The sequence below is a fragment of the Heteronotia binoei genome, chromosome 4, assembly GCF_032191835.1.
Source record: "Heteronotia binoei isolate CCM8104 ecotype False Entrance Well chromosome 4, APGP_CSIRO_Hbin_v1, whole genome shotgun sequence".
NCBI lineage: Eukaryota > Metazoa > Chordata > Lepidosauria > Squamata > Gekkonidae > Heteronotia > Heteronotia binoei.
In genome coordinates this window covers 22,169,035-22,194,116 of record NC_083226.1, presented here as the reverse complement: position 1 = coordinate 22,194,116, position 25,082 = coordinate 22,169,035, and the positions used below count along the sequence as shown (strand labels likewise).

Here is a 25,082-nt window from a genome sequence, read left to right as displayed (position 1 = left end):
AGAAAGTAATAGCTAAAACCTGTTACCCTCCTCCTCCTTTATGCTACCTTTTCTTCAGTTTAATGAGACCTGTTAGGAGCACTAAAGCACGCTATCACTGGCAGCAGAAATAACTGGCTTGATTTACTGACTGGGGCAAAGGGACTTCTCATACTCCTCTCCACCCCACCCCACTTATAAAATATGCCTTTAGCAGTTGTGAAGAGCATGTTGCAAAGAGAAAACGCAGGATGGGCCGACGTTGATGTTGACACTCCAGTGGAAGAATGGCTGTGGTTCTTACAGCCATGCCACTGAAGAAAAGTGAACTCAAAAGCTTATGTTCTATAGCTGAATGGCTGTATTTTCAATCTCCTTTACACCGGCTGCATTTTCAACCTCCTTTACTTCAACCAGAATGAGAAAGCAGACAAGATACCTTGTGGGTGCTAATCTTTCACCCCCAGAGACATGGATCACCTGTGCTCCGAAAAATCATAAAGAATGGAGAAGCTCAATCCTAACCAGAGTTCCCCCTTATAAATCTGTTGAAATCAATGGGCTTAGGAGGGCGTGATTCCATTTAGGACTGCATGTAAGTCCGTTGTTAGAATAGTTTCCTAGTAGATCAAATAAAATTAAACTTGACTACCTCCTGTCTGACAAGGACCATCAGACAACAGGACCGGATTCTGTGCCCAGGTTCTCAAGGAACTTAAAACACAAAGCAGATAGACCAAGTTTTAATTTTCTACCTAATTTTTAAATGAATTTTTGGCTGTTTTATCCTTTCTCTTTGTTAGTCACAGATACACAATTTTATTAATTTTTCTGATGGTTTTATTCCACATGTTGTAGCTAAATGCTTCGTATGAATTGATTAAGTGTGCTGGTTGCTGACTGTAACAATAAACTTGATTTGAATGTATAAACCACACATTTGTACAATTTGTACTAATGTATGCATCTGTCTTTGAGCAAATTTATCTCTGAGAAACCACTGCTGTTGCTCTTGGACTCTTTATGAGACTTCAGAACAGCAGCTTTTGACCAATGCAAGTTATAAACTGACGGAAGAACCACTTATTGGCCCTGTAAACCCCTGATCTGGATAGCCCAGGCTAGCCTGATCTTGTCAGCTAAGCAGGGTTGACTTTAGCTAGCAATTTAGTGGGGAGACCTTCAGGGAATACTTGGGTCAGTGCAGAGGGAGGCAACAGCAAACACCACTGAACATCTCTTGAAAACCCTATGAGGTTGTCATAAATTAGCTGGGATTTGACTTGCAAAACAAAGCATTAAGACGCTGCTAAGCAGGGGTTGTTTTGTAGAAAAATAGGTGGTGGAGCTCATCCTGGAATTGTTATGCAGCTGCATTCAATGGACAAGGAGGTGGAACTCTCAGAAAGGTTCAGGAGCTGTGCTCCTGTGAGCTCCCACTGAATCTGATGCCTGCCGCTAGGCAAATGTTCGTGCCTGACATCGCACATGGAATAGCTGATTAAGGAAAGATATTGGATTTATATCCCGCCCTCCACTCTGAAGATTCTCAGAGCAGCTCACAATCTCCTTTACCTTCCTCCCCCACAGCAGACACCCTGTGAGGTGGATGGGGCTGGAGAGGGCTCTCACAGCAGCTGTCCTTTCAAGGACAACCTCTGCCAGAGTTATGGCTGACCCAAGGCCATGCTAGCAGGTGCAAGTGGAGGAGTGGGGAATAAAACCCGGTTCTTCCAGATAAGAGGCCGCACACTTAACCACTACACCAAACTGGCTCTTGTAGAGGATGATTTTTGACAGCCCCTTCCAGGTAGGTTTTTATCAGGATCTTCCCTACCGAGCGAGTGAAGTACCTGTCCATGGGTGGCAAGGTAGCAGGAGATAAGCTTTTTATCAGCACAGAGCAGTCAGAAGTGGTGGTTTTCAGTTCCCCTTGAAGTTTAATCACGGAACCAGTTAGTGGTAGTTCTGAAGCGCTAAGACCAGCTCAGGAGATAAGGCCATTGCTAATTTTGTTTTATTCATAAACATGTTATGAAATTTAAATATAAATAAAAGAACGGCTCCTACAGCCTTCATAATCTCATTGTCAACATGATGACTAATGCTGATACTCTGTCTGAATCAGCCTCAAGGTGAATAACAGCCACTGTTGGTCGCCGGTTGACAAAGGCAGTTTCATGCCAGTGACAAGTGTCTTGCTCACTTGGTGGGGGGGGGGAGGCTCCATTGACTAAGGGAATCACGGATGCGTTTTGTAAAGCCAAGACTTAAGTCGCGTTTGAACAGGGAAACAACAAAATCGGTGACTTCTGTGACAGATAAGGTGTGCCTTTGTTGTGAATTCTTCTGGATGCCCTACCAAAGAGCTCTTACACACACATCAGTAGGGGATTGTGACAATCAGTAATCGTGTGGATTCAAATAATGTCTTCACACTATGGGCCCATAATGGAGATTTGCTATGCATGCAAAAATGTCTATCTGAAAGGTATAGTAGTTCAAAACTGGTGATACGCAGTAGTCCAGGTATGATACAGAGTTTTTCTTAACTACAGTACTAAGCATTCACTCTCAGCCAAGGATTTGCCATGGATTGTTCGCCTGTACCCTTCCGGCACGCTAGCAGTAACCCTTTTTACATCCTTCAAATATGTAGCAAAAGATAAATATAATAACAGAATGCCTGTAAACATGTACTTGTCCTTCAAAAAAAAAAGTGGGCCTTTTATTTCTGTCATGGTGGGACCCAGATCTTTCAATAGAGTGCCGAAACATCTGTCCAGGTACTAAATGAATTCAAGTTGCAGCTATCTTACAATATGTACAACAATAAAAATGACATTTAAAAAAAAGTTTAAAATGTTAGGGCCAGTTTAATTTACAAGTGAAAAGCCATGAAGCTCAGGCATTAATTTTTAGTGTGAGAGAAGTGGGGTGACAGAAGAACACAAGACTGTTCCTACTTTCACCCATGAAATGCTGGGAAGGCCAGGCCCAAAAGCCTGTAGTATTCAGGTGGAAGATGCTTCAGTCCTGAAGATGTTTGAGGTAAATTCCAGAACATAATATCCTTTCTTTTTTATTTGGCTGAATATGAAACTCCACTCAGAGAATTTAGTGAGAATGATTGATGAGACATGTCCAGCATGACCAAATTAGAAGTATTACCTAGTTTTTAGATGGATCATCTCACCCAGTGAACGTTTCAACCAGGAACCAACTAAGAAAACAACTATTTCATCAGTGCAACCATGCACCCACATTTTTTTTTCACATTAGTCACCACAATTGGTCCAACGGCCAGACACAACTGTAAATTGCTTTTTCTCTCATCCTTCATTGATGATGTCCTGTCATCTTCCTTCCCTGATCTCAAGTCTCGATGTTATTAGATATGATATTTGAGAGTCCATCTTGTGGGAACTCCAACCTTCCCCACTTCAAAAGAATTTGAATTAAAAAATCCACTCTTGTTCTTTTAAGCAGCCTGTGCTATAAGTCCAAGACCACATAAACAGTATTGGGAAGACACAGCGAGCCACAGAGGAATTGCACAACATCCGTTTTTGTAAAAAATAAAATAAAAACCAAAGTAGGAAGGTAGCCCTGCAATGCTTGTATGTGTGCATCTATTATGAGAGGTCGTGCCCATGATCTTAGGCCTAGTGCAGCCTACAGGCTCCAGGGAAGCCTGTATCAGAGTAGCTATACGGGGTAAAGTGTAAATGACTGGGGAAGGCAATGGCAAGCCACCCCATAAAAAGTCTGCCATGAAAACGTTGTGAAAGCAATGTCACCCCAGAGTTGGAAACGACTGGTGCTTGCACAGGGGACTACCTTTACCTTTTACAGGGCCTACATTTCCCAGGATCCCTTCTGTCCCTCTGATTGGGTGGGCAGCAGTTTTGGAGGGAAGACCTGCCCAGATGGGTGAAACCTGGGAGGAAACAATAAAAGGTCAGCTAAGAAAGAGAAGTGTGTTCTCTCTGCGAATGCTGTGTTGGGGAGAGGCTGCAGCAGGAGGGATCCATCATCCAAGGAGGCTGAGCGAATCAATTGGCATTAGAGGGCGGGAGTGTGTAGTTAGTCACATCAGGGCTTTTATTCTTTTGAACCACCTTTACTGTCTTGTTTTTTTCATATTCACTATTGCACTAAAACAAAGGTTATAAGTTGTAACTTACAACCCACTTGTTTGTTTTTTTGAGCACTTTCAATAAACTTGTTATTGCTATACTGCCTGAGTCTCCATCCGTCTTCAGTCACGGATAAAAGGTATTTGTTAAGAAGGAAGTCAGAGGTTGGCTGGGTGCTCTGGACCCTCCCAAAAAGGCCCTTATCAGAGTGGTGGCAGCCGGTAGAAGGCCTCCCCTAGTCCCCTGCTATGTGACAGGTTAGTTTAAAAAGCGGGGGAGGGTGCATTAAGACCCAGCATGATTATTCAGGCTTTGTTCTGTGTGTAATACAGGCAGTGATTTCTAAGGCCCAGCATGCATTTGAAGGAAGTGGTACAGAAACAGAGATACAAAGGATTCCACAGGGGCAGCCGTGCTAACCTGTTGGCAGTCAATCTGATCAGCAGTCTTAGGAGATCTTAAAAACAAAAACATTTATTGTGTGTGGCACAAGCTTTTGTGAGCTTTACCAGTACCACTTCACCAGCAGTGTTGGGCTGTGGAGTTAAAACAGCAGAGGAGCCAGGCAGTCAAGCTAAGTGGCCCCACCTCTGTGTGGAACCAAGCTAACTAGCCATGGTGTTGAGGTAGGTCAACTTGTGAGCTGACAACTCACAGGACTGTGGGGGTCCTGCCCGCTGAATTCCTGCCTGGTGCCCCCAACTCGGGTGCCCCTGACCTTCCCTCCCCCTGCCACTGCTGTGGGTGTGGGAGGCTGGGGGCCACCCCCTCCCTTCCCCCACAATTTTAATTGCACCCAGGAGCAGCTGCTGCCCCTCCCATGCCTTTTTAAGGGCCCACTATAGGCGCCCTAAGTCAGGCACCCTGAGACACAGCAGCAGCCAGAGGAGGAGAGCCGCTAACTGCCCCCCAACTTTTTTACATGCTCCCCCCAACTTTTAAAGTCCAGGCTATGGGCCTGCTGACGTGGATCACCATTGCTGCCAGACGCCAGAGCCAATCAGCCCCCGGAGGGCTGGCAGAGCTGCTTGCCTTTGCTTGCTTCTGGCCACAAGTGGTCCATCAGGAATGTTCCCAGTAAGTTAAAGGCCAGTCCACTCCTGTTCATCAGACGTACTGCTACAACGCAATACCAAGATCGTCAGTCTCCCTCCCCAGCCATTTCATCATAGCCTTGTGGGCTCGGTCGCTTCTTCAAAGACCTCGTCACCAGCTACGTTGTCATAAGCAGGAGGCGGTGTGAGCGGCTCCAGGCGTTCCGGGGGCACTTCAGGACCTTTGAGTTCCTGGTTCTCTGAGACAAATCGCTGCAGCCTCGGCGGGAGCACCAGTCTGAGGCGTAGCTTTGAGTGCATATCTGCTTCTGAGGCCCGCCGTGTGCCTGGGGCCACTGAGACCCTGAATGCCTCGACTACAGTCTCGCTGTGGGTGGGTGGCTCAATAACCACGCTGTACGGAGGGGGATCCCCTTGGGTGGTTGCCGTGCCAGAGGTGATGGTCCAGACTGTCGGGACCGATGCCTGGCTAGTTCCCACCACCTCCTCATAGGTCGGTGCTTCATAGGCCTCATTGTCTCTGCAGGAAAGAAAAGGGGATGTTGGTTCAAATAAGCCGTTGCAACAGTTCCCTGCTTAAGCAAGGAAGGGATTAAGTAAGACATCACTGCAGCCATATGCAAGCAAACAACAGTGGGGTACCAAAGGCGGGGTGGGGGGCATGTTCTGCTCCAGGTACAGCTTGAGGAAGGCCCTTGGAGGAGGGCGCCTGAAGCGAGCATCATGCTGCGTCCAGCCAAACATCTTTCCTTTTACTTTTAACATGCAGTTCTGGCTGTAGCCATTAGGGGCGCAGAGAAGTCTGAGCATAGCAGTCTCAGAAAGGTTGGGGACCCCCAGCTCTACCACACTATCTGCCATTTGTGCGGTCTAAGACTGATTTCCCACTCGCCTTACGCTCCTCTTCTCAGTGGGGCTTCTGCCCGATTTCACACTATCTGCCCCAGGGCAACAACTAGCTTCAGCTTTTTTGTGTGGCAAACAGAAACCTCTAAAAAGCAGTTTCTGTTTGCCGTGCGAAAAAGCCAAAGCCAGTTGCAGCCCCGGGGGCAGATAGTGTGAAATTGGACGGAAGCCCCGCTGAGAAGAGGAGCGTGAGAGCAGCGTAAGGCAAATGGGAAATCGTTCTAACTCTAAGTTGCCCGAGGATTTGTGAAGAAGAGGGGAGAAAGATGCAGGCACTCACCCTGCCTGGCTTTGTCTCCTTGAGGCCGAGCGATTCTCATCTGTTGGATTCTCCGGCGTCAGGTAATACTCGACCAGAAGGCTGACGAGGTAGCCGACCAAGCAAAGGCCCCCCACGGCCAGGAAGAAAAACCCCACAGGATTGATGTCAGAGGAGATGGCCAGCATGGTTATTCCAATGAGGAGCGCAGATGTGAAGAGCACCAGCAACGTTTGGCGGAGGCTCCTCCAGTGTGATGCGGACAACATGGTCATGTGAATGGTAGCCGACGCGGCCGGTCAATGAAGAAAGGAGCACCTGCCGAAGCAATAAAATGAAATGACACAGAGGCAATGATGCAGGCCCTGACAGCTGAAGCACACTGGGAAAAGGGGCCCTGAGTGACACGCACAAGTGAGACCCTGCTGACAATGCAGATAATCAGGGCTTTTTTTTTGCAGAAAAAGCCCAGCAGGAACTCATTTGCATATTAGGCCACACCCTGATATAACCATTGTTTCACACAGGGCTTTTTTGTAGAAAAAGCCCAGCAGGAACTCATTTGCATAATAGGCCACACCCCCAGGCACCAAGCCAGCCTGAATTGTGTTCCTGTGCATTCCTGCTCAAAAAAAAAAAAAAAAAAAAAAGCCCTGTGGACAATTATTCCTGGGATGGGATTAGGGTTAAAGAAAAACAAAGAAGGGAAAGAAACAACCCAAAAACTGGAGTGAGAAATCTAAAAGGTTAATATGCAATTAAAGGGCCGAACATTAAAAACAAAGTGTAAAAAAAAATCATAAATCAACATACATGTATTTATTGGCTCATAATACAGAAGATAATAAAACAATAGAACAGGGCTGGACCACAAGGAAATTTAGTGACGTGACAAAGGCTTAGAGATATTCTTGAGGCCTCTTGTTCTATAGCCTTATGTCTTAATCACGAGCATATCTATAGCATTCAGTGTTTTTTTTTTGTATGCCATGTGGTCCAGAATTGATCAAGTAAAGTCACAGCCTATGTGCCAAGAGTTGTGTGATAGGCTGACTTCTCTTCTGTGTTATGAGCCAATATGTGTACTTACCTTTCTGACCTTCGAAGAAGACCAATTTAGGTCGAAACGCGTCAGGTCAAGTTGAGTGGGTTCCCATTGAGGTTTTATGATTTTACATAGGATAGAGGCTTATGATGGGCCCTTAAATGGTTTTAGCTTTCAACAATAAATACATATATGTTGATTTTTTATTTTTTTTTACACTTCGTTTTTAATGTTCGGCCTTTTAATTGCAAATTAACCTTTTAGGTTTCTTACTGTGGAATTAGGGTTGCCAACCCCAGACTGGGAAATTCCTGGAGATTTGGGGGTGGAGCTTGGGGATTACACGGTTTGTAAAGGGGAGGATTTCAGTGGGATATAATGCTACAAAATCCACCCTCCACAACAGCTATTTTCTCTAAAGTAGCTGATCTCTTCGGTTTGGAGTTCAATGTGGTGCAGTGGTTGGAGTGCTGAACTAAAACCTTTGGAGACCCAGGTTCATACCCACATTCTGCTATGGAAACTGGCTGGTGTGACCTTGGGCCAGTCAAACACTCTCAGCCCACAGGGTCGTTGTGAAGATAAAGTGTAGAGAGTTATATGAGCTACCTTATGTCCCTGTTGGGGAGACAAGTGAGGTACAAGAGCAGTAAATAAGTTATAATTCTGGCTGGTCTTCAGGCCCCACCAGGAGGTTGGCACCCCTAGAAATGGGGATTATTTCCTGCCTCTCTGGTAATTATTCCCCTCCTGGGCACCATGTTTGGGAGTCCTGGTTTAAGCTAAATAAATTCTTCTTTGTTAGTACTTTGTTAGTGAACAGAGACATAAAGAAAAATGATGATTGAGGCCACTGGTGTAGCTCAGTGTGTGGCCACTTGCAGCTCATACGAACTTGCTTTATTCTCAGACAGTTTGTCTGTTGAGTTCAGTATTGCCTTCTCTGACTGGCAGGCTCTCTAGGGGCTCAGGTAGAAGTTTTCATATCTCCCAGTGTTTGGCGCTTTTAACAGGAGATGCCAGGTCCTGAACTGGGGAGTTCCTACACAGAAAGCAGATGCTCTAACACAGAGCCATGTCATTCCCCGTCCCCGATCTTGACCTCACAGCTGAAAAACAATGTGCTGTTCAAGAGATCACACCAAAATGCATGCAGAAGCCAAAACGTCCACCACTGCAACATTAGGCTGGGCTTCAAGGGGCTAATCCTGTTAAAGAGTTACAATCAAATATGAAAATTCAATCATTCTGAAGTTCATATGAACATATGAAGCTGCCTTATATGGAATCAGACTCTTGATCCATCAAAGTCAGTCTTGTCTACTCAGACTGGCAGCAGCTCTTCAGAGTCTCAAGCTGAGGTTTTTCACGCATATTTGCCTGGACCCTTTTTAGTTGGAGATGCTGGGGATTGAACCTGGGACCTTCTGCTTACCAAGCAGATGCTCTGCCACTGAGCCACCATCCCTCCCCCTCACTCCGACAAAGCCTCTATGAGCACCATCCTAAGTAGAGCTACACCCTTAACTCTGCTTAGGATGACACTGCAAATATCTGAAAAGCCATTAGCAGATTTTGGCAAATACCCCTTCAAAAAAGTCTCTGCCTATATGAATTGAGAACTCTTGACTCCCTGTCCCGTATTATTTTGAAGTGCCCTTTACTTGCTTCCCAGCGCAGTCTATTTCTATCTAAATATTTTCCATATAATAATCTCACTGATGAAAAGATGCTGAGTCAGCTTTTAGAGGATGTAAATCCCAAAACCACCGTTATTTGTTGTTGCAAAGCTTTTAGCAGAAGCCTCTAAAATCAAAATTGAAACACACCAATAGATCTTAACAAACAAACTAAGAGACGTTTGTTCTCTTTTGGCATTTTATATTTGACATGTTATTACTGTTTACTATTTTAGAACTTTCTGTTTTATATTCTTTTCTATAATATTTGTCAGACTTATGTATATGTGTACTGATAACTATATGTAATCAGGGCTTTTTTTTGAGCAGGAATGCACAGGAATGCAGTTCTGTCTGGGTTGGCGTCAGGAGTGTGGCCTAAAAGCAAATGAGTTCCTGCTGGGCTTTTTCTACAATGGCGATGTCAGCGGGTGCGGCCTAATATGCAAATGAGTCCCTGCTGGACTTTTTCTACACAAAAAGTCCTGTATGTAATCATTTGTGTTCTTATGCCAATAAAGGTGTATATATGTATGTATGTACGTATGTATGTATGAAAAGCCATTATCTGTGGTCAGATAGACAAGACCGAGACCACACTTTTCATTTTACCTGTAACAAATGAACTACAGATTTAAGGCAGCCTCAGTTTGCTCAGGACTGTGCAGGCAGAAGAGGTTTAACTTTTCAACTTCCTCTTGGTTTCAACATTTGAAACTGAGCTCACTGCTTTGTTGGTGATTGTGAGTGGGTAGTTTTTTTAAAAAGGGCCCAACTTTTCTCCTTTAAAATGCCAGAAGTGCCATTGCTGAATACCAGAACTGAGTAGAGGCTGAAAGGCTGAACACTCTGTCCCCTGTATGACCCTAGGGCAAACCAAGGCTATCCAAGCCTGCAATTAGCACTTTATGGAAAGAACAAGACGCGTTCATGTCTGCAGCACAAATGAACAGGAGTCTTGCGGCACCTCAAGAAGACCATGTGGGCTCTCAGTCAATGAAAGTGTATGCAAGAATACTGACGTTAGTCTTTTTAAGTTGATGCAAGATTTCTGCTTACGAGCTGCATCTTTCTGAAAGTCAGTTGTGACGACTGCAAATTCTGATTAGCACACATGGTGACACATGTTAATCCTGGCGTGTCACGACTGAGGTCTCCTGAATGATGCCACCCAAGATGAGTTCACACATGTACTTGAGAAGGTCAGATAAGCAGAGTCAGAAGGACACTGAATCACGATCTCAGCATCTGTGGGAGCATCAGAGGAGCTCTACGCTGCCAGACTACTTGGCTTCGCCACACAAAAAATGTAGTTATGAAAATTATCCTACATTGTCCTTTTCATCTGAATTCCCTCCTTCCTCAAGGGACCAGTTTACTCTTGAGGCAACCCCAGGATTGTCTCAAAAGCACATGTCAAGTTCATAGATGAACCCACCTGCAGGCTTTCACAGAGATACCATTTAAGTATTTCCAAACGGATAGTGTTTATACATGGTTGTCCACATTTTCATGACCTTGGATTGCTTCCCCCTGCTTATCTCTCTCTCTGTCTCTAGCCAAGAGCCAGTTTGGTGTAGCGATTACAAATGGCAGGCTCTAATCTGGAGAACTGGGTTCGATTTCCCACTCCTTCACTTGAAGCCAGCTGGGTGATCTTAACAAACAGTTCTCTCAGTCGCCCCTCCCCCATAAACCTACCTCGCCACAAAAAGAGCTTCAAGGCTGCCAGTCTTTGGATCTCCTGGCTATACTACACCCATTGCCATATGATTCTCCTCCTCCTCTCCAGCCTGGTCACAAACCACATGAAGATGCAAGCCCAGCTTTTGTGGCCTCCCAAGAAGACTACGTGGAAGTTGTCTTGTATATGAGCTGTTCTTTAAAAATGTCATTGTTTGTTTCTTTCTCCAATCAATTAATCAAGGCTGCTAAGAATAAATATATACAATATGGAGCAGAGGTCCATCAGTGGCTATTAGCCACAGCGTGTTGATAGAACTCTCTGTCTGGGACAGTATTCTTGGTGCTTTGCGGGTGGGGGGGGGGCTCTCTGATGGATCTCCTGATGGCACCCGGGTTTTTTGGCTACTGCGTGACTTGAGTGTTGGACTTGAAGGGCCATTGGCCTGATCCAACATGGCTTCTCTTATGTTCTTATGTACAGCCATCTCAAATTGCATTCTAATAATCTCAATCAACAATATTAGTTTAAAACCCATGTGGTGGGAGTGGGAAGTACCGTCATGTTGCAGCTCACTTATAGCAATCCTGCAGGGTTTTCAAGGCAAGAGATGAACAGATGTGCTTTGCCATTGCCTACCTCTGTGTAGCAACTCAAGAATTCCTTGGTGGTCTCCCATCCAAATACTAACCAGGGCAGACCCTGCTTAGTTTGTGAGATCTGACGAGCTAGCCTGAGCTGTTCGGATCAGGGTAAAAACTCATACCATATTAAATAACTAGATGACTGCCTGTATAAGGCCTTCTAAATAATTTTACCTTACACCTTTTTCTGAATGGATAATAAATTTGGTGGCCTTCCTGTCAGATCCAGGAAGGCCTGGAGTACTGGTTAAAATGTATCAGACTAGGATAGACTTGGGCCCCATTCTGTCATGGAAGCACTCTGGGCAACCTCAGGCTAAGCACTCTCTTGCAGTCTCTCTCACAAGGTTATTGTGAAGATAAAATGGAGAAGACAGAACCATGTAAGTAAACTCAAAGCTCCTTGAAATAAAGTGATAAGAGATGGACGGGCAGTTGTTGGTGGCTCCACAGAAAACATTGTAAGGACATATAGAGGCAGTCACCTGTCTGCCAAGGGGGAATGGTAGAGCAACTGGACCAAGTAACAGAAATCATCATACACGGCTGTACTGGGAGCAATACTCCCTCTAAGTTGTGGAGTCTTGTGAGCAAAAATTCTACTTTGTGAGCTATTGGTATTAAAGTTGTGAGTTACTGCATAAACTAGTTTGCTCTGGGGCCGTTTTTCCTGAGCTAAGACAAAAATGCGTGAGCCAGAGTCTAAAAAATTGTGAGCTAGCTCACACTAACTGAGCTTAGAGGGAACACTAATTGGGAGAGATGGTCTTTAAGGTATGCAGTTCCCAGGCCATGAAGAGCCTCCCTGTCTTTATTGAGACTAAATGATCCTTGAGCCTTAGCTGCCATGTGCCAAAAATGAATTCTACAATTCTAGTGACATCTTAGGTTGCCCACAACTCAGCACAAAATGGCAGCCTGCGCAGACATGGGTTGGGACACTCACCATAGCTGGGGTGCCTCAGGTTGTCATTGGGAACTGCCACAGGATTAAAGGCTTAGCCTGTCAGGATGAACAGCTCCTGTGCCGTCTGAAATGAAATGCCCCTCTAGCTTCGGCATCCTTTGTTCCCTCACACCACAGAAATGTTTAACAGGCTGATGGAATGGAGTATGCAGGCCCTCTGCTGATCGGTAATGACATACAACAGTCACTGTTAAACAGTTCCTGTCAAGGAAACAAACATGCTCCGAGGGAAACTGTTGACTTCTTGCCTGGTACATAGAAGAAGAAGAAGAAGATGATATTGGATTTATATCCCGCCCTCCACTCCGAAGAGTCTCAGAGCGGCTCACAATCTCCTTTACCTTCCTCCCCCACAACAAACACCCTGTGAGGTGGGTGGGGCTGGAGAGGGCTCTCACAGCAGCTGCCCTTTCAAGGACAACCTCTGCCAGAGCTATGGCTGACCCAAGGCCATAGTGCTGCTTTCATAGTGCTGCTTTCAAGCAACAAGGAAATCCAAGGTGCAGGAAGTTTTGCTCTCGCTGGCTCTGTTTTATGACAATAATAGATCTGTTGCTGTTTTGACATTTCTCACAGCTTTGGGGGAAGAAACACCAATGCTCTGTCTAAGCATGCCTGAGCCAGGTTCTGTTGAGAGCAAAAATGCAGGAAAATTCCACTATGCAGCGTCAGCGATGGAAGGAGCTGATGAAAGCCCAGCTGAGAGGGAAGAGAAGGTTCAGAAGGAAAAAAATGGGTGTGTGCATGTCTTTGGCAAGAATTAAATGATGCCAGATTTTGGGGGTGGGGGGTGGGGCGGGGAACTCCTTACAGAACCCCTAGCTAAAGGTGCATTTCTTCTCTGCCAGCACTGAACATTTGTCTAGAATTGTATCCCATGCCTGCTTGCAGCCCCTTCCAAAATCGAACATTTGTACAATTACTGCCCCCCTCTCCTGCTTATCAGGCAGTTAAGGTTTTAGTCATTGACCCCTGAGGATTGACGCCATTGATTGTGTAATATATTTGATAGTTTTTACTGTAATATATCTGATTGTCTTACTGTATTTTATATTTATTGTATTTAAATTAAGAATGCTTTAAACTGTATATTATATCTATATGATGTCACTCACCTTGAGCCCATCTACAGGGAGGGCAGGAAAGAAGAGTAATATATCTGATTGTTTTACTGCATTTTATATTTATTGTACTTACGTTATGAATGTTTAAAGTCATATATTATGTCTATATGATGTCATCTACCCTGGGAAAGAGGAGGTAGAGAAGGAGAAGAATGGGGGAGCAAGATTGTGGCCACACATTCCATTCCTGGCCTACACATGTTCATTAGAAACTGTGCATAGAGCAAGAACACATAAACAGGAAACCTGTACAATCCTTAATCCCCCACCCCAAATAACGTTTGGAGATCAATCCTAAAATGGTCTACTCAGGAGTAAGTCTCTCTTTTTCACTGGGTCTTACTCTCAGGAAAAGTGTTCTTACGATTGCAGCCATAATATAGCTATGCATGGTATTAAATATGTGTCTGTAACGACATCCATGCATCCATATACAACCAACTCCATACATAATTCCAAACATTTATTTATGTTCATTTGCACCCTTCCTATCTCTCCAATGGGGATCTAATAGCTACGTTGTTCTCCTCTTCTCCATGTGCACCTCACAACAACCTTGTGAGGTAGTTTAGACTGAGAGACTATGACTGGTCCAAGGTCACCGAGCGAGCTTCCACGGCACAAACAGGGATTCAAACCCAGATCACTCAGGTACTAGCCTGTCACTCTTAACCACTACACCACACTGGCTTATATTGCCATATTTTCAACAATGAAAAATCTAGACTTGGCCCTAGACTTTATCATTTAAAAAGTTTTACATCTCAGGAACGGTTTTGAAATTGGGTTTTTTTTTTCACACCAAAGGTTTTGCTTCCTTTTCAATAGGAACTTCGTTATTGACCTTTGGCATCTTTTGGACTTCTGACTGCGCCGTAACATCCTCGGTGACAGCTCAGATCCTCGTGAGTTGGGAACGCTTTAAAAATAGCTCAGAAAGCATTGCGAGACGATTTGTGAAATTATGACAAAACAGTGGCAACGATGTTAGGCAACATCCAAATGCTACGACACAGGATTCAGCAGTTTCTGAAGCTGCAGTCTGAATTTTACTGAAGTAATCAGGATGTTTGCCTTGAATGGCCTTACACATTCTTCTGTTTCTTTCTGCCACCGAGAGAAGACCCTGTTCATAATTCAAAGCATCCAGCAGAGACTTGAAAGGATGTCCTCACATCTTTTCAGCGTTCTTTAAAAGGATTCTATGACTGAACAGAGACCCCGTGTGGCAAATGCTGTTGAAGGAAATATAAACTATCTCGCATATGAGCATGGACATATGCATACACTGGAACTCTTTTGAAAGCTGGCTAGAACGCCTGTTCCTGTTAGCAATCTCAGCTCGTCGTCACACCCACACATGCAGCAGCAGCAGCCCCCTTTACCAAGACTTTTATATGCACTCACCAAGTACGGTTGTTCGCCACCAGACCCAGCCATGAGCTCTGGCCTTCTGTTGTCATGCCATTGCTCGTGGTTGCGTTTCTTCACTCGTGGTTTGTACCAGGAAGAGAAACACCACAAGATTCTCACTTCTTCTGGCTTCGCAGGCAAATATCCAAAGCGGAGAGAGCTAGAGCAAAAAAAAAAACCCTTCCACTTCAAAATGGTACTGCGGCTTAGCCTTAACTTTCTGTGTCTCTCTTCTCTTTTCTAAAGAATTATCTTCCTTTTCCTCTTTCAGATGGATTGGCCCTAAGCATGAGGAAACGGGTGCTGTACACAAACGTCCGTGGTGCAATCTGTCTCCTACTCTTCTGTCTTTATCGGGCCTTGAGATCTCGCTCACTTTTGTGTGGAGAGCCTGCCCTGACCCCTCCCTCCATAGGGTGGGCCCCCTTAGACCCAACCCTACAACACGTGAGCTGTTCGTAAAACTGTTTATGGGCTCTGCAAAGCTATATAAACGACGGGCTCTTTCTGCTCAGATTGACTGCCAGGAACTTAAAAAATATATATATATATACCACCGGCTTATGTACTGTGTAGAAAAGGATTAAACTGCTATCTGGCCAATAAGACGTATCTGCTGAGGGAGTCTCTGTGGGTAAAAGAAAGCACCGGGGCAATTAGGGGAAAAGGGAACACTCCTGTACAACTCAGTTGAAAAGTGTGGGAAGAATATTTGATGTCTAATACCAGGAGCAATTCCTATTGGAGTGGCCTCTGAGATAGTAGCTTCGTGAAAGTGAAAGTGCAATCCTACTCACGTTTACTCAGAAGTAAGTAAGTTCCATTGAACTCAAGTGGCTTACTCCCTAAGTGTGTTTAAGATTTCCGCCTCAGCACTCTCAATATCAGATGCTCTAATTTCACACCGTTGAGAAATTCCCCACTGATCACAAGTTTCCAGGTAGCGTTTGTGCTCATTTTCCTGCAGATGCCAACCTCCAGGTGGGGCCTGGGGATCTCCTGGAATGACAGCTGATCTCCGGATGACAGAGATCCCTTTCCCTGGAGAAAATGGCTGCTTTGGAGGGTAGTGTCTATGGGATTATACCCCACTGGAATCACTCCCTTCCTCAAACTCCATCTTCCCCAGGCTTTACCCCCCTCCCCCCCACAAATCTCCAGGTATTTCCCAACCTGGAGAAGGTAACCCTATTCCTGAGGTTTCATGCTGGGAACTACTGCTGTGGGATTATTGTTGCAGCGAGGCCTTTAGGTTTCTTTCAAAGAGGCTTATTTTATTTTGTTTGGGAGTTATAGAGGGGAGAGGTTAAAGGAACTGAAACGCTTTAACTCTTATAAGATGCTGCGATGGTGAAATTTTCTCCCGGCTTACTCATTTCTTTATGTAGAGAACACAGTAACATCCTATGTGTCCTTTGAGGCACTATACGCGCCAGCAAAGAGTGCCACTGGAACAGTTCCAGGGCAAGTCAGACACCTTTTCCCGTGGGACAGGACTAACCTCAGTTCACAGACTGAGGCCAAGTACATTCTACAGCCTGGGTGTCTGCCAGTGAAAAATCAAATGTGCTGAAAGATCCTGCAGTGATCAGAAATCTTGGGTTGGAATGGAGATGCCAGCCTCCAGGTGGGACTTGGGGATCCCCCCAGAATTCCAGCTCATCTCCAGACTACAGAGATCAATTCCCCTGGAGAAAATGAATGCTTTGGGGGGGGTGTGTGGAATCCATGGCATTGGAGCCTATTGAGGTCCCTGTCCTCTCCAGACTCCATGCCCAAATCTCCAGGAGTTTCCCAGCCTGGATCTGGCAACTCCCCATCCCCTACTGGTGATCATGGGAGACCTGGCAACTCTTGGCTGGAAGAGTAGGGTCCAATAGGGACATCAATGTGCAGAAGAAGAAGATTATGATATTGGATTTATATCCCACCCTCCACTCCGAGTCTCAGAGTGGTTCACAATCTCCTTTATCTTCCTCCCCCACAACAGACACCCTGTGAGGTGGGTGGGGCTGAGAGGGCTCTCACAGCAGCTGCCCTTTCAAGGACAACCTCTGCCAGAGCTATGGCTGACCCAAGGCCATTCCAGCAGGTGCAAGTGGAAGAGTGGGGAATCAAGCCCGGTTCTCCCAGATAAGAGTCTGCGCACTTAACCACTACACCAAACTGGCTCTCCAGCTTCTGGAACTCTGTTTGCTTGCCTCAAAATCTTCTGGATACATCTCCTGAGCAGGAAATCTCAAACTGTGTCTACACATTTAATTTTAAGGCAAGTTTGGTGGCACCTAATAATTCTACTGACTTCGTGGAGGTTTCCTTCACCGTCACTGGGGACAACTATCGCTGATTAGAAGCTGAGGAAAACTTCCACAAACTGTGACTTCCCCCTCAGGTGGGATTCCAGACTCATATTTGTAAAACAAATGACAGCCATTGCTTTCTCATCTCCCATATCTACACATATCTAATCCCATCCTTCCTCTGAGACACTCAAGGCAGCACAAGCAGCTTGCCCCTCCTCTATTTCATCTCCTCAAAATCTGCCCTGTGAGGTAGGACAGGTTGAGATAGGGTTGCCAGGTCCGACTCAAGAAATATCTGGGGACTTTGGAGGTGGATCTAGGAGACTTTGGAGGTGGAGCCAGGAGCAAGGGTGTGACAAGCACGATTGTACTCTGAAGGGAGTTCTGACAATCACATTTAGAGGGACCGTGATCCTTTTAAATGCCTGCCCTCCATGGAAATAATGGAGGATAGGGGCTCATAGAATTGGACCCCCCCAGTCCAATCTTTTTGAAATTTGGAGGGTAGTTTGAGGAGAGGCAGTGGATGCTATGCTGAAGATTTGGTGCCTCTACCTAAAAAAAAAAGCCCCCCCAGAGCCCCCGGTACCCACAGTTCAATTCTCCATTATGCCCTATGGAAATCAGTCTCCGTAGAGTATAACAGAGTGCCCAGCAGCCATTCCCCCTCCCCCCACCCCGCTTTCTGATGACCCTGAAGCAGCGTGAGGGCCTCCAAATTGGGGGATCCCCTGAGGTGCCGAATTAAACCCTGTGGAGGCCCCTAGGCAGTTGAAATCTTGGGGGGGGGGGGGCCTTGCAAATTATCTCAGTCAGAGCACCCCCGCCCTGCCACCTACAGTTCTCACTGCAGCCTGCAGGCACCTGCTCAAAAGCCCCTTTGACAAAGCTGTGGGGGAGAGGCAGAGAGAGAGGCAAACTTGGCGATGACTCCAGCAGCAGCTGCACCAGGCAAGTGGGGCAAAGAGTGGCTCATTTGCTGGCTGCGTGTGCAGGCTGGAGGGCTGCAAACAGAGGGAAAACCAGGGGAGGAAGCTGGCCCAGGGCCCCTAAAGGCATAGGGGCCCATAGGCCAGTGCCAACTTGGCCTAATTGTTAATCCGGCCCTGACCCCCTGACCCCGCCCGGGGGTTGAGACTAGGAGAAAACCGTGCTGAAAGTGTTAAATCAGCCAATACTAGTATTACTTGTGAGTAACAGTTATATGTGTTGGCAGATTTAACACTTTCAACACGGTTTTCTCCTAGTCTCCACCTTTCCGTGTCCCCCCCCCCCTTTTTTTGTTGGCAACCCTAGCACAGGGTCATTTAGTGAGGTTCACGGCAAAGTGGGAATTCGGATTCAGATCTCCCAGCTCCTGGTCTAACATTCCAGCCTGCTATCCCACGCTGGTTCTGTCACCTGAATGAGCCTGCCCAGTCTTTTAATATCTGTCTGAGATGCCCTGTTCGGTGAACTCTAGTAGTGCTCCATTTATGGAATATGTGACTCAGAAAAAACAGCAAACAGGACTTTGTGGCTCCTTAAGGGCGCACACAAGCTGAACTCACAGTAGCAAGCAGAGTGGGCAGAAAGGGCATCCATGCACACCCATTTCCTCTTTGCTTACTGCTGCCGCCCCTGACTTCCTCTCCTTTTCCTCTTCAGACCTGTGCAAAGGCACCAATGGAAAGGCAATCACACCTACCAAGTCCCCCAACTGCAGCCCTGGCACCCCTCTCTCCCCCTCCTTTTCCCCATTTCCTTACTTGAGCTATGCTGTTGCAGTACTGTACCAACACTGCCCTCCCTGAAGGGCAAATTCATCTACATGAAAGGGAGGAAAACCCAGGAATATGCTGAACTATGCTTGGAATGAGCATGATGTCATGTTCCCCTTTCAAGCAGGAGCTTCCTGCTTTCCATGTGGGGAAAAACCCTGTGTGAAAGAGACTGAGCACTTTTGTTGTTGTTTAAACCAAGTATAGAATTAGAAGTATGGTTTAAATTGTGCAAGAGAGAGGGGGAAAGGAGTGGCCCTGGGATGGAGGTAAGGGCCCCCCCAAAACTGTCAGGGGGCCAGGCCCCATGGGCCTCTGGTTAGCTACCGGCCTGGTCACTAGGCATGGCAGTTTCCAGGTGGGATCTAAGAAACCCCCCAAATTATAGCTCATCTCCAGACTAGAGATCATTTCCCCTGGAGAAAACGGCTGCTTTGGAGGGTAGAATCTATGGCAGGGGTGGCCAAACTGTGGCTCGGGAACTACATGTGGTTCTTTCACACATATTGTGTGGCTATTGAAGCCCCCACCGCCGTCAGCTGACTTGGAGAAGGCATTTGTCTCGGTGTAGTGGTTAAGTGCGCGGACTCTTATCTGGGAGAACCAGGTTTGATCCCTCACTTGCAGCTGCTAGAATGGCTTTGGGTCAGCCATAGCTCCCGCAGGAGTTGTCCTTGAAAGGGCAGCTGCTGAAAGAGCTCTCTCAGCCCCACCTACCTCACAGGGTGTCTGTTGTTGGGGGGGGGGAGGTAAAGGAGATTGTGAACCACTCTGAGATTCAGAGTATAGGGCGGGATATAGATCCAATATCATCTTCTTCTTTAAATTACTTCACCAAGCCAAGCCAGCTGGTGTCTTGGAGAATGCATTTAAAGTTGCTTTCTTTCCACCTCTCCCTCCCTCCTCCCATCTATTTCCCTTCCTCCCTCTCTCCCTGTCTTTTAGCATCGGATGTTCATGTCTTGCAGCTCTTAAACATCTGACGTTTATTCTATGTGGCTCTTACATAAAGCAAGTTTGGCCACCCCTGCTCTATGGCATTGTGTCCCACTGAGCTTCCCAACCAGGATCTGGCCACACAACCCTCGTATCCCCTGCTGGTGGCCAGGCAACACTACCAGTCATACACTCTTAGCCTAAACTACCTCACAGGGTTGTTGTTAAGGTTAAAATAGAGAACAGAAAAATGAAAGCCACTTTGGGGAGAAACAGGGATATACATGAAGTAAATCCGCAGTCTATTTTTGCAGATAGATTAAGATGCCAGGCTCTTTAAAAAACACACCATTCTTTTTATTTATTTTTAATAGGCCACTTGCTCCTGCTTCTGTTTTCATCTGACTGGCTGAAGGCAGTTTTATTATCCTGATACTTGTCATTTCATGTTATTGTTTAACTCGTTTTTATTGTTTGACCCACTTTTATGGGCCTTTGTATTTTCCAAACTTTTTTGTTTGAGCATTTTTATATGGAAAAGCAAGACATAAATATATATATATTTTAAAAAATCCTTCCTCCTGAAAGAGCAGCTGAGGTTAAACGCATAGGGGTGAAGACAGAATGGGCAGTCCTCCTTTAACAACCATCGTTCATGGTTTCTGTAGGTCCCATGCCAGACCAGAAGTGAAGCCTTGTGCTGATTTTGGTTTTACTAAAGTTTTTTTTAAAAAAGATCACAACTGTTCATTTTGTTCATGGTGATATGATCCCCATCTTCAAGTACTTGAAGGGCCGTCCTACAGAGAGGATGGTGTGGAATTGTTTTCTGTGGCCCCGGAAGGTAGGACCAGAGCCAATGGGTTGAAATGAAATCAAAAGAGTTTCCGGCTCAACAATAGGAAGAATTCCTGACTGTTAGAGCAGTTCCTCAGCGGAACAGGCTTCCTCGGGAGGTGGTGGGCTCTCCTTCCTTGGAGGTTTTTAAACAGAGGCAGGATGGCCATCTGACAGCAATGAAGATCCTGTGAATTTAGGGGGAGGTGTTTGTGAGTTTCCTGCATTGTGCAGGGGATTGGACTAGATGACCCTAGAGGGCCCTTCCAACTCTATGATTCCTCAAAATCCAAGCAGGGCAGATTCAACTGCAAATTTCAAATCAGGTGGAGTTGCCAGCTCTGGGTTGGGAGACACCTGGAGATTTGGGGGGCTGAGCTTGGGGAGGGACGGGTTTGAGGAGAGGAAGGATCTCATCAGGGTATAATTCCATAAAGTCCACCCTCCAAAGCAGACATTCCACCACCCCCTCCCCAGGAACTAATCTCTGTTCCCTGGAGATCCGTTGCAATTCTGGGAAATCTCCAGGCCCCATCTGGAGGCCTGCAAAATTCAGCACCAGCTCTTCTGAGGTATCTCCTGTTTCACAAACATCTCTATTAAGCAAAGGTGTGGATGGTGGTGGTGGGGAGCAAACTGCCCCAGGGCCCCCACAAGGCTGAGGGTTCCCAATGTGATGTCTCACTTTGCCTTAGGATAGCGGGCAAAGAAGGTCGTACTGTCTCACTTTTCACCTTTGACCTCCAGGGCAGTCCCTTACCAAGTCAGATAGGAAGCTGAGTTGCCTGTTTTGTGAATCAGCATTCAGGAGAATTAGGGTTGCCAGCCTCCAGGTGGGGCCTGGAGATCTCCCTCTTTTACAACTGATCTCCAGCTCGCAGAGATCAGCTCCTCTGGAGAAAACGGCTGCTTTGAAGGTGGACTCTAGGGCAGGGGTGGCCAATGGTAGCTCTTCAGATGTTTTTTGCCTACAACTCCCATCAGCCCCAGCCAACATGGCCCATGGCTGGGGCTGATGGGAGTTGTAGGCCAAAACATCTGGAGAGCTACAGTTGGCCACCCCTGCTCTAGGGCATTGGACCATACTGAGGCCCCTCCCCTTCCCAAACCCCACCCTCTCCTGGACCCACCCCCTAAGTCTCCAGGTATTTTCCAACACAGACCTGGCAACGCTACGGAATGTATCATCATTAAATATTATATTCCAAAATAGACTTTACAATTATTATAACTATATTTTATAACTATATTATTATAACTATATTTTATGTTTTTAGATACACAGTGTTCTCATCACCTGCGACTCCTCGAGCGCTTTCATCAGCGCTGCCTTCGCACCATCCTCAACATCCACTGGAGTGTCTTTGTGACCAACACTGAAGTCCTCAAGCGGGCAGAGGTTACCAGCATCGAGGCACTGCTGCTGAAGACGCAGCTGCGCTGGGCAGGGCATATTTCTAGGATGGAAAACCACCACCTTCCCAAGATTGCCCTGTATGGCGAACTCTCCGCCGGCCATCGAAATAGAGGGGCACCAAAGAAGAGGTACAAGGACTCCTTGAAGAAATCCCTTGGCACCTGTCGCATCAACCATCACCAGTGGTCTGACCTAGCCTCAGATCGCAAAGCATGGAGGCACACCATCCACCAGGCTGTCTCTTCCTTTGAGAACGCACGCATAGCTGGTCTTGAGGACAAAAGGAGATTGAGGAAGAATCGCACTGCTACAGCACCAACCCTAAATCAGACTTTTCCCTGCAGCCACTGTGGCCGGACCTGCCTGTCCCGCATTGGTCTTGTCAGCCACCAGCGAGCCTGCAGCAGACATGGACTACTGAACCCTTCTTAAATCTTCGTTAGCGAAGCCAAGCCGAGAGAGAGAGCGTTCTCTACTGACAGTATTTGAGGGTAGGGTACAGGAGGAGAGCTGGAAGATCATGTTTTGCCATGAATTTCCTCTCTATGACCCTGCTAGTAAGGAAATGAATCTGAAATAGTACAAACCAGTGGGTGGGCCTGCACATTTTGCACATAGCAAATAAGGACACAGAGAAACTTACAAGAGAATGTGGGAACTCAGCACAGGTGTGTTTGCATAGCTTTGAACCATATGGAGTGCCTGCCAAAAAAAGAGTCAATCACATCCAATGTTTAAACCCTTCCTAGCATTGTGTCCTTGGTTGCTATCTCAGGTTAGGGAAATTCCTGAAGATTTAGGAGGGTGGTACCTGGAAAGTGTTAGAGCCCCATGGCGCAGAGTGGTAAAGCTGCAGTACTACTATCTGAACTCTCTGCTCATGACCTAAATTAGATCCCGGCGGAAGCTGGTTTCAGGTAGCCGGCTTATGTTGACTCAGCCTTCCATCCTTCCGAGGTCGGTAAAATGAGTGCCCAGCTTGCTGGGGGCAAAGTGTAAATGACTGGGGAAGGCAATGGCAAACCACCCCGTAAAAAGTCTGCTGTGAAAATGTTGTGAAAGCAATGTCACCCCGGAGTTGGAAACAACTGGTGCTTGCACCTTTACCTTTTTTACCTGGGAAGTGCAGAGTTTGGAGATGGAGCTCATCTGGAACGTGCTGTTACTCTTGGACTTCCATTTCTCCTAGACTCTGCAACAAAATCCATTCCCTGGTGTTTAGTTTATTAAATTTTTGACTGCCCTTCCCAATAACGGCCTAGGGTGGTTCACAGAAGTTACCATTCAAAACAAGATTAAAACAGTTTTATAAACAGTAGAAACATTTTGTTTCCCTAAAGCAAGAGGGCATAGAATCCAGATGGTGCTGTGTTATCTTGCAGGGGAAGTGAGAGCAGAAGTGGGAGTGTCAGATGTAAATCATAGCTGTCCTTAGCCAAATATCTAGCAGAACATCTTGCAGGTGGAAGTTGGCTAGGCTTGCCAAGTCCTACCGGGTATGGTGGGAGACTCCATTCACACATGTGAAGTGCACACACGACGTGATGACATTACCTGGAAGTGATGTCATTGCGCAGGGCACATCACACCAGGGACACTCTAGCATTCGGGGTAAAACTTTACCCCGAATGCTAGAGTGTTCCTGGAGTGACGTGCTTTGCATGATGACATCACTTTCAGGTGATGTCATCACACTGGGCATGTTGCGTGAGGACGCAGCTCTTTGGGGGCAAGGATTCCCCTGCCAGCCCGCTCCATGGTGGTGGGTTGGGGGCCCCCAAACCAGGGGATTCCCTGTCCCCAGCAGGAGCTTGGCAGGCCTAAAACTGCCAGATTTCCACCAGGTTAGAGCAGTCCTGAAGGTATGTTACTCCATTTATTTCAGGGGCACTGATGATCTCTGCAGTCTGGAGATCAGTTGTAATTCCAGGAGAACTCCAGGTCTCACCTGGGGGCTGGTAACTCTGGGAGGATGATTGGGGAACAGACCCTACAGTCCAGTAGCATCACACAGCTGAGTGCATCAGGTAGATGAGAAGATTGCTACTCACCTTGTTCACAGGGCTGCCTGGTCCACTTCAAGAAATATCTGGGACTTTGGGGGTGGAGCCAGAGATATTGGGGGTGGAGCCAGGAGCATGGTTGTGACAAGCATCATTGAACTCCAAAGGGAGTTCTGGCCATCACATTTACAGGGACTGCACACCTTCTAAATGCCTTCCTTCCATTGGGAATAATGAAGGAACATCATCTTCTGGGGCTCATAGAATTGGACCCCCTGGTCCAATCTTTTTGAAACTTGGAGAGTGTTTGGAAGAGTGGTACCAGATGCTATGCTGAAAATGTGGTGCCTTTACATCAAAAAACAGCCCCCCAGAGCCCCGGATACCCACAGATCAATTCTCCATTATATACCCTATGGGAATCGGTCTCCAGAGGAAATAATGGAGTGCCGAACAGACATTTCTCTCCCCCCTGCCCACTTTCTGATGACGCTGAAACAGGGGGAGGGCCTCCAAACCACGGAATCCCCTGCCCCCAATTGGGGATTGGCAACCCTATGCCAAACAAAGTTGCACCTTTCTAAACCCCACTGAAATTAATGGGTGTAGAAAGGGTGCGACTCTGTTTAGGATAGCACTGCCACTCAAGTTCCCTCAACATCGCATTCCTCCTAGAGGGCAAGGAACATCAAGCTTTTGGGAGGAGAGTTACTCTTGTTCATTTTTATTTTGATATTATCCCCCACACCCAATGATATCCTAAGGTACGAAGAATCCCCTCTCTCAGTGGTTGTGTTTTGTTGCCATGACAGGCCCTTAACCATTGTTTGCTCGGAGAAGTAATGATTACTTGTCCTATATTGCTCGTCTTGGGCCTACAGCCCTAACAAGCTTTTGCTTCTCTCAGCAACTGTAGTGTTCACCTTTCCTCT

At 46.4% G+C, this 25,082-nt stretch overlaps 1 protein-coding gene across 1 annotated transcript; it reads right to left on the bottom strand.

Annotated features, from left to right (window-relative positions):
* Positions 1–4,571: 4,571 nt before the first annotated feature.
* Positions 4,572–15,336, bottom strand: TMEM139 (transmembrane protein 139). The gene is made up of 3 exons (XM_060236353.1): positions 14,889–15,336; positions 6,360–6,656; positions 4,572–5,693 (listed from the first exon to the last, which is right to left on the bottom strand). The coding sequence occupies exons 2-3, from the start codon at positions 6,611–6,613 to the stop codon at positions 5,285–5,287; spliced, it is 663 nt and encodes a 220-aa protein (XP_060092336.1). The 5' UTR covers positions 6,614–6,656; positions 14,889–15,336; the 3' UTR covers positions 4,572–5,284.
* Positions 15,337–25,082: the final 9,746 nt, after the last annotated feature.

What these genes read in the sequence shown, in the direction of transcription:
- TMEM139 (XM_060236353.1), bottom strand. Translation starts at nt 6,613, where the DNA reads ATGACCATGTTGTCCGCATCACACTGGAGGAGCCTCCGCCAAACGTTG. An exon ending in AGGAGACAAAGCCAGGCAGG is followed by an intron (nt 5,694 to 6,359) that starts GTGAGTGCCTGC and finishes TCTTTCCTGCAG; the next exon opens with AGACAATGAGGCCTATGAAG.